The 10,191-nt window shown below is 36.6% G+C and overlaps 1 protein-coding gene across 1 annotated transcript; it reads left to right on the plus strand.

Moving 5' to 3' along the window:
• The first annotated feature begins 518 nt into the window (after positions 1–518).
• Positions 519–9,997, plus strand: LOC145771661 (uncharacterized). Its single transcript, XM_082583390.1, has 8 exons — positions 519–757; positions 1,028–1,148; positions 2,044–2,211; positions 2,416–2,670; positions 3,825–3,956; positions 6,052–6,135; positions 6,572–9,412; positions 9,756–9,997. The coding sequence occupies exons 1-8, from the start codon at positions 681–683 to the stop codon at positions 9,852–9,854; spliced, it is 3,777 nt and encodes a 1,258-aa protein (XP_082439516.1). The 5' UTR covers positions 519–680; the 3' UTR covers positions 9,855–9,997.
• The last annotated feature ends 194 nt before the right edge of the window (positions 9,998–10,191 follow it).

Genomic DNA, 10,191 nt, shown 5'->3' on the forward strand with positions numbered 1-10,191 from the left:
GTTTTTACGTAAAATGTTAATTGGCATCTTTGTTACTCTATAAGTCTAAACAGTAAACATAACCGCAATAACAAACTGAATATGGGTTATCGTCACAAAAGAAATTGCAAAGCACCTTTTGACACCTATTCAAGCTATTTGTTTTTTCCGCTTGTATTTAAATGCACGGATGGGCGTGAAAACGTATTCCCTAAAGATGTCTCCAAAAGTATTTCATGACGTCAATAATGCTCCAATGCCAGTCTCTAACAAGAGCACGTGATTTGAACTCGGTTGTTCCAATAAACAAAAGCAAACGGTAAATTCGTTTGGCGATTGCTTCTCCAGATTCAAGTTCATGACATCTTTCTTTACAACGACCAGTTTTGACACGAGAACAGGCTTTCGTCAAAATGACAAGTCAGATAAGTTTTGTTGCAGCTGCGAGTGTCCCTTGTGGTTAGCGTGACGTAGCCTATGGTGGTTAGTCACATTGAACAATCGTTGTTTGTAATTAGGTGAGGTTTAGATTCGACTAGTCGACTGCGCATCAGCCTCTAAAAACGATGTGAAATATATTGTATCTCATTTTTTTGCCTGCTTACATGTACATAAAGTGTAGCTTTTTATTATCAAACCGTTGATTCGCTTTTGCATCTTGCTTGACGCTGTATTGCAAGCTTCTTCTATCGCTTGTGATAATGAAAAATGTGGAAAATAACAGTCCGGTTTTAACTCCAGAAACTGCGGAAAAAGAAGATGGTGGAAACAGAGGAAGGTAGCTTGTAACATTAGCATTGATTTAGTCCAGCGGTAGGTTATATATTTTTTTAAATCTTGTCTCGTTCTAATGGCAATCATAAGAAATTACTTTTTAGCTTTAGTTTTGATAAGAGTTTAAATATCGTAAACAAAATCCTAAAATTTAAAGTAGTTGGGTTACTTTTAGAACTGCATTCTGAAGTCATTAGCATAATTGGTGACGAAAATAATAGCAACAAATTTATTTAACGAAGCAAAGTTCGATAAATAACCTTATTGCGTATAGATCGAGACGCCGCACTGCAAAGGAAATTGCTCAGATGTTTGAACAACTCAAGCAGAGACATTTAACAAGAAAAAAGGAATGGCACGCCGAGAAAGAGGAATTAGTTAAACAAGCAGTTTTAGTAAGAATTCTCAAATCTCAAAGTTATTGCAAATGTTAGGTCTTGTCTAAACTGTTTCACATGCGAATTGCTACAGCAGACCCAGGGGCGGATCCAAAAAGTAGCCTTAAGGAGGGCGATTTCATCAAAATAAATATTATGTGTATGTTTACATTAATCCGACCATGCAAATACACCGTGATTAGTTTCGTTTCTATGTTAGAGGTAAAGCAACAGCCCAGTCGTCCGCTTCCTTGGATCCGCCACTGAGTAAGCTTTGCCACATACGTAAGCTCGACCTGCCTCTGCCAAAACGCCTTTATCGTCTTCGTATAGCATCGGGATTTTCCTCGTTTCCAGCACTAACCTGTAGTGGTATATTCGTCGTTTTGAGAGTGTTGTGTTGAGGAACATATACCACGAATTAATGATTGTGCCATTCTTCGACCTCCCGATAGAGTTTGAGGTCTACTTGTCTTGGACGATCATGCGAGCAAAAATAGTTGCTCTCTATTCGTTTCTCCTGTGTACTGTAGTTTGGAAGACATCGTCCACTTGGGATGGTAAAAGTATAAAAACTCGGACTCAGTCTCAAAGGCTCAAACGATGATTGGTAGGTAGGCTATCTTTTATCAACCCTAAAAAAGTTTTTTTCAAAATGTGAATGCCACAGTAAGCTACACCCTTAATAACGGTGTAAGCTGAACCCAGCTAACACATTCCAATATCCGATGAAATTTGCTTTGGTTGTTAACACTCATTCTGATTACATTTGCTACAACTACAAATATTGAAAAGATGAAGAAAGCTTGAGTATCGTTTGACCCTTAAAAACCTATTTGCGTGCATTCTTCTGTTTATAATTTTTTGAAACTCAAGCTGTTCAAAACTAACATTCTTCTTCCTATATATTAAGGCGAACGAAAGCAAACGTATTCTTGTGGAACTGAAGCGCATTTTAAAAGATTTAAAAACAGAGCTTCAAGCGGAAGAACAAAAAAGAATGGAAGCTGAAAAAGAGTTTTTAAATGGCAGAGGTGATTGGGAGTTGGAAAAAAATAGCCTTCTCAAGATTATTGAAAAAGTAGGTCAAACGTTTAGTCTCTTTGATGTTTCAAGCTGAGCTAAAGAAGAAAACTATGCTGGGAGATTGAAAATGATATTTCTGTCAATATTCATTTTGTGATATTTCATGCATGTAGAATGTAGATGGTAAAGTTAGACGGTATGACAACATAGAATAAATCTGTAGGCAGAATGACATATACTGTATTTTGTATTTTTATAGCTTGAATCTCAACACCCAACAGATTTTTCTTGTGACAAGCGACTACTGCAAGAATTAAATTTAGTAAAGACACAATTACACGCAAAAGAGCGTGAGTTAACAGCAATTCGGAGGTCCAATTCTAACAACCAGAAGAATGCCCAAGAACTTCGTAGAGGTTTTGAAGCTGAAAAACAAAAACTGATACTTGAACATGAAGGCGAAAAGCGAAACTGGGAAAAAACCAGAGAAGTCATGTTGGAAAGAATTGAAAAAGTAATGTCTTTTTAATTAAGTTATAGGTAATTTATAGAAAATTACATTAATATTAGTGGCAGCCATGTGAAGTATTTATCGAATGCAAGCTCATAATTTACTGTATATCAATGATGAAACTTTTGAACTCACGTGGGAAGCGAAGATCACATTCTCATTAAATAAAGTCATTTGAGATGATCGGCGATTTCAAAAACTAAAAACCGAAAAGAAAAAAAAACGAATCTGAAAAAACTGAAATAAAACTAAAAAAAAAGTACAAAAAAAAAACAGAAACAGTGATTACGTTTATTTAGTACTCCCTTCAAAACGAACGATTGATAAACCATATGTAACGTTTTTTAGTAGCATATATCTACATTTCTTATGATATTCATTCTTTATCATTGACAAACCACAGACAAAACTAAATTGAATTGAATAACCTTATTCAAAAAAACAATACAATAAACTAACACAGGTGTGGGCAACCTACTGAATAGGCTTCATACTGAACAAATACGAGTTCAAATACTTGAAGTTAGCTTCGCCTACTCTTATGTTATTGAATGAGCATCGTTGCGTCCCGCCTCCGCACTATCGCTGCTTCCTTTGGCCCGCGCATGTAAAAAAGCTGTCCACCCAAAAATAATATAACGTAATAAATTTGAACGTTTTCGGAAAAACTTTCGGCCCTCGTCAGGTAATAATCTAATGTAAGGGTGCCCAAACTGTTTCCCAGGCGGCCAAATTTGATAATGCAAAAGTGCCCTCGGGCCAACAATAAAAAACGTATCACCTGATAAGATAAGTTAGGGTAGAAAGTTAATAAGTTATCTGATTTTAGATTATAAATTGAAACATCTAGAAACTTTGTAAAACGCATCTGTGTTGATGTGAAGGATGAAACTTACTTATTGATTTCAAAGCTCAGGTCAATTTTGGTGCGAGCTTAGTGGTAGACAAGCATAAAACATCACGCATGCGGGAGTCGCTCAGTTTTGGCTTCATCATGTGTTTTGGCTTAATGTGCTTCTGACATTTTTATTCAGGTCTGTGCTAATCAGGCCATTTTTGTTGTAACTTTAGGGTAAGAAAACTGAATATGACACAAGGTAGGCTAGTCTTCTAATTTTACATATAACATGAACAACAATAAAGTTTATTTACAACAGCTACAACAAGCAGCAAGCAAAGATAACGCGTTCCCTTTGCATGGAAGCCACGTGTCTTCACCATTTGCTGATACGTCATCTCGTACAAATGAACCTAGTTCGAAAGAAGATATGATGATTCCATCACCCACGGTGAGAACTTTTAAACTTCACACATTTGTGTAACTTTTACCAACAGTAAGATTTTACCCATACGTAATGAAAGTGCTATAGTATCAACAACCCACTAGAGATGTTATGTATGACTTTAAATAATAAGCACTATAAGCAAGAAAAGAAAAACTTTGTAATGGATTAGAATGAATAATCCACCAAATCAAAATATTCTTTTTCCTCTGAGTCTATGACGTACACAAACTGTCGCAGCTGTTGCATCGTTTCAACTAGAAGCTTGAACTTCTTTGGTAGCCTAGTCGGTTAGATGAAATATTCTCCGCTTTTTGTATCGTCATGCATTATACGTACAGTTTCAGTTTTGTTGCATGTAATCCGTAGCCTACGTCTAAGGTAACTACAAAGCTTTCAAAGAGCAAGCAGCCAGGTTTTAAAATGGGTTATTTTAGTATTTCATGGAGGCTATGCTTTCTAGTTTCTACAAACATAAAGTGGTCATTAGCTATATGCTATTCTTGGTTAGATTTGGTTGATGATCGAAAAGTTGTAGTGTTTTGTGTTGTCACTTCTGACTAGTTGGAATTACTTCAGCTGGACTTAAGATACGAAAATAAAACGTAAGATGTTGATTAACCTTGTTTGATGTGGATAAGCTGTGTAGCTATGTTAGAAAAGCAATTTTATTTGCTGCATGTCCTGCTGATATTAATAATTTCAAGTTAAGCTTGAGAACTAAAGCGTTCGAGAGTTAGCTTTACGTGCGAGAATATTGTAACTTTTGCGTTTTATGATAGGACAAGTAAAGTCAAATTTTTTAGTAACTTATTGTACTGTAGTATGGTTTTGCTGTAACAATGAGTTCTTGACACAAGGGGTAGGTTTCAGAATCTTGATTTGATAGGTCAATAAAAAATTAATTTTTTATCGTTTGGTCAATTTTTCAATTTTAGGTCAATATGGTCAATTGTATGGAATTGACACTTCAGTCCAATGGTTCTTTTCTATATGCTGAGTGAGAAAAATTGATAGGCTACTGCTTTAGCAACTGTTTGTTCATCAATCTCAATCTGTGCTTCGTTTAGCTTCGTAACATCAAAAACACTGCAAAACAATAACGATATTTCCAGAATAATGAACTTCGAAAGACGAGAAAGTTGATTGAGCGCCGGTTCAACACCGCTCAACGGCTCAAGAGCATGTGGCTGTGTCTTTGGCAAGGCACCACAAGGCGTGCCGTCGATTGCAAAGTGGCGCCCTTTCAACTATAGCCCTAGATTTTATTCATGATTATGAACATTACACTGCTATAGGGAGAAATTCCTTATTCAGCCCTTCCTAGGGCTATGGCCTACTGAAGTACTGAACTGAACATTATGTCCATTATAACTCTTGTTCGTGGTGAACGTGATTTTCATTGTGGACTGCACGGTGTGGAGTTAGTTGCCTGCTTGTATAGCCTTCAGTCGTGCCTAATATATTCTGTTGAGGATTTCAATGTTTTTGCGCTGATTTACGTTTTTTGGTAAAGCAGAATTGTTTTAGACATAAAATGCAAAAAACAATGTTTCATTTAGTCAAATTTTCGTCAGGTTGATAAAGCCAATTTTTTTGAATTTTCAAGCCAATTTTGTTTGGATTTTTAGCTCAATACAAACTTGCCCTAAAATAACAGTATAATTTATTTTTGTCAATCTAACAATCTACAACATGCAAGGGGTTTGAGCGACTTCCAGCTTATTATTTTTCAATTTTTCTTAGAATGTCCCGTTCGCCGATATCTTCTTGAGTAGCCTAACCTTTACTACTTTACTTCAGAAAGTATAGGCCTACCATTGGAGCAAATTTTAAAGCTTTTGTAATGACCTGAAGAAATCAAATGCAGGCCTCCAAGCAATGGTGAAAACATCAACCAGACATTGAACTGGTACATTTCTGCTTCGTTCTTTGCAGCTTTTTCCAACCTATGCTGAGTGCATTTGCATGATTATATTTTTCCTCATGACCAGAAAGTAAACAACCTCTATCGTTATTCGTGAGAAAAAACATTACAATAAAGTAACAAGAGCCTTAAATGGATACCAGTAGAACGTTGACATGCTAATGGCATTTACAGATTGTTTCGGCAAGCTGTCAAGCTGATGAGAATGTCTCAGAGGAGCCAACTGTTTATAATCAATTTCAGCGTACAGTAGATGAGGTAAGTTGTAGTTATCTCTGGCCTGATTAGGCTTGTCTCAACTTAAATGCAGAAACTTTGAAGAAAATATATTTCAGACTTTGATATCGCTTTATCTTGGAGGTATGATACGTTCGACAACTGTCCATTTTCAGTAATATTGTTGTGTCTTGTTTAAAGTTATACGTTGCTAATGTGTAAATAAACATTCAGTTTAATGTAAAAGTTATGCAATAAAAACTACTTCAACTGAATAAAACTTGCCACATGACACGAAAATTCCTACATTACTTCTTTGATACATATTGAACGTTTACTAATCTGTTTTTTTTTCACTTTGATGTTCGTTAAAGTATTATACAATAGCAAACCGCTACATTTACTGTGAGCATCATTCAGTTCTTGCAAATTAAAATATTGTAATTTATGTGACTTACAACTACCTTCTTAATTTTAGGCTTTGAATCAAATCGAAAAAATTTCTATCGACCTGTCAAAGACTTCAACAGAGACGGGTCAACATCTACAAGGCCGAGAGTTACAACTTTCTTCAGGCGGTGTTTTAGAAAATACATCTGAAAGAATTAGGTCAAGGTCACTTGGCCCTTCTTTCAGCCGTAACACATCATCCGTCAACACGAGTGAGGATATTAAAGAAAAATGCTCACTTTTATCACTTGACAACAAATCTGATGTGTCCACATCGCCGTGTGCCAACTACTCATGTGTAAAGCAAAAAGAAATTTGTGAAAGTGTGCTAACAGGAATTACTGCAAGTACCAATCCACCAAAAGAAATGTCGAACTTATCTCGTTCTCGAAATGGATCTCTCGCTCATTCTCGAACAACAACTGGTACCCCTGAGATGAGCAGTTCCGCCGCGTCTATTTCACCTGCTAGCTGTAGCCTTCCTGGGTTCACTGAAAGTAGTGCTGACTCTCCATATTCCAGACCATTGCCTGTTGTTTCAGAATACCACGTAAACCCTGCAGGTTCTTCAAGTGGCAGTGCAAAGGATGGGTCTCCGTTTTCAAAATCCGAAAAGCGGTATTCTAAAACAGATAAACGTGACACTGCAACTACTATAGCTAGCGTTTCTCCAAAGAAATTACCAGGTCTTCATCAAACTCTTTTATTTGGGGCTCAAGGAAAATCTAACGCCAAACAAAATGAAAACACTTCAAAATCGTTATTTCGAACAAAGTCAGAAGAAAAAAAGTTGAATGTACATCAATCTTATTTCAAATCAGATCAAGGGTACAACAAAAGCTCAGAAAAATTGTCGTCATCACCAGGAATGGAACGCGATAATCTTTCTATTGACCTATCAATGAGGTCATCTCAAAACAAAAGAAAGGAAAAACCTGCAATAAAAGTTTCGTCTCAAAGCGCTTCAGCAAGTCAAGATTTCGTTAAACATCCAGATTCTGAAGAAATCAAGTCTGACGATTTGGTACAAAATCAAGAGCGAACATCAACAGTTTCTGACAAAGATTTCATAGAGAACACTCTTCATAAACATGGTGAAGTCATATTACCTCCAGATGAAGTGATCGCGCCACCAACTCGTCCAAAGCCAAATGTAACGATCGAAAAAGACGTGAAAGGAAACGTTCTTCGTATAATTAGCGATCCAAACCATCAAAGACTTGCAGCATCCAAAAATCGGCCTATTTCAGAAACTAAACTAATTAAGCAGCGTCCAAGTGATGTTGCTGGTAATCTGGATCGCTACGTACCAAGCGATCAAACATTGAACTCTTCGCCTGCGTTGTTACAGGACACTTTCTCGCGAGAAACAAAATCAATCATTGCAGAAAAAACTCCACATAACATTCAGTCTAGGGAAAGCTTAGGAACAAGAGGAAAAACTTGGATTAAAAAACGTTTGCCGTTTTTCGATGCACAACAAAAAGATGACACAAAAAATCCTCTTGTGAAAGACATTGCAAAAAAATCCGACAAATCCAAAAACAAGTCTCGTTCTTCGTCGTTAAAAAGAAGCGAAGAAAGGAAAAGTCTCATGGAAGTCTCAACATCCGAAGAAAGCGAGGGTCCGAAAGGACGAGAACGATTCAGGAAACGGCGTGGCCGAAAAGACAATAACGAAAAAGAGCTTGATGCCAAGAACAGAACGAAGCGATACGCCAGGAGCAAAACCGACTCTCCTCTTGAAATGAAAAATCTTCTGTCAAAGTTTCGTGCCAGTCAATTCAACTCTAAGAAGCCATCTATTGTCAAACAATTTGAGAAGAGATTGCTTGAGAATGAAATAAAAACACTCGATGATGATAAAGAGAAACAGAAGACCCCTGCGAAACCTAAAGAAAGTATGAGAAAAATGGAAAAGGTTTGTGACAAAACTGTTCATGATGATGATGGGTACAGCGGCGAAGATGAGCTAGAATATAACAGAAAAATGACTGAAACCAAAGAAAGAACAGTTTCTTCTTCCACTAATTGTAATTCAACATCATCCAACAATGCTTTGCAAACAAAATTAACACATTCTGAAATATATCCCAAACTTAGATTTCACAAAAGTCTAATGGATCTCAATTTTTCTGAGGATGCGTTAGATCAAGTTTCAACCACTTCTAGATCGTTTGGGGATGATGACTTTGAGCTATCGACAAAAAGAGATGAAGTCAAGTACAAAATGCCCAAACCAAACTATCAATTTGTTCGGACATCATTTTCATCAAGCCCAAGCAAATCTGAAATAATAAAACCAAACTCGTCCGCATTCAAAGAAATTCCTGGCTCAATTACAAACAAGTTTATACGTACTGAACCAGGTAGACAATCCTTACCAATGCCAAAACGTAATGGAAACGGTAGCAGTAAACGGCTGTCATGGGCAACTGATCTGGAAAGTCGCTCACAAACCAAACAATTTCAAAGCTCCGGTTTGAAACCAGGGGAAAATTTAAAAGATTTTCTTGAAGAAAAAGAGGATACTCCCTTGACACGTGTCAGTAGTGTGAGTATGGTTGTCAAACGGCCAGAAGCAAAAGATTTGCAAGTCAATCTTTCATCGTCTACAATACGAGGAGACGTCACAAAAAATGAGGAAAAAAATTCATCAAATGTTAAAGGACGAATGAGCAGCGACATGATGAAGAAAGCGGCCAATCTTGAGAGAGTTTTTAAGAAAGGGCCCTCCAAACCAAGGAGATACAAAAGATCGGAAACTCAGCCCATAATGATGCCTCCAACAACGAGCGAAAGTGAATCTGAATCTGAGCCAAGTGGTATGATTCGATCAAAAAGTATGTCTTCGGATGCTTTTGCGAAGGTAAGGATCAAATAAGCTTAAAGCAAACTATCAATCTTTTAATTCGATTCTTTGTGCAGTTATAATTTCTATATTGCATTGTAAAACTGCATAAAACTTATATGAAAATTTAGCAAAAATCAGACTAAAACCGTCAAAGTAAATGCAAAGTTACCATTGCAACTAACGACTGCGGGACAGACAAAAAAGCTGTCTATGCAATGTAGCCTGTTGTTGTTTTATTTTAACACTACTCGTTTGATGAAGATCACAGCAAACTATCTTTAATCTGTGGAGGGTGTTTTTGACTTTTTGATTGTGTTATGTGAACAAAAATAACATAGTGCTTGATAAATTTTTACAGGAATTTCTTGAGGAGAGACCTCCGGATTTGACTTCAAGGTTCAAAAAGCCAACCTTATCAAATAGAAGACTCCCCTCCAGATGGGAGAAAAAAAATTAAGTCACATTGTAACGTCAATAATAACCCTGCACTTGTACATTTGTTTTTGAACAAATACAAGATTTGCTGCTTTCGAAAGTGTTTTGCAAATGTACGACATGCTGTTTGTCTTACATAGAGTATTCTAAATTATGAAGCTAAAATCGTTCATAATGCACTTTATTTCGAATACTGCATAGAGGATTTTTTTTAAAGGCATCATAAACAATCACGCAGGCTTTATGTTACACCTAATAGCCTACGTCAAACTTTCGATGCGATATCTGTAACTGCAAAAAGAGCTTTTCTCTCTTTGTAGCCTATGGCTACAAAATTGACATTTCTTGAGCTTAGAAAA

The sequence above is a fragment of the Aplidium turbinatum genome, chromosome 6 (assembly GCF_918807975.1).
Source record: "Aplidium turbinatum chromosome 6, kaAplTurb1.1, whole genome shotgun sequence".
In the NCBI taxonomy this organism is placed as follows: Eukaryota; Metazoa; Chordata; class Ascidiacea; order Aplousobranchia; family Polyclinidae; genus Aplidium; species Aplidium turbinatum.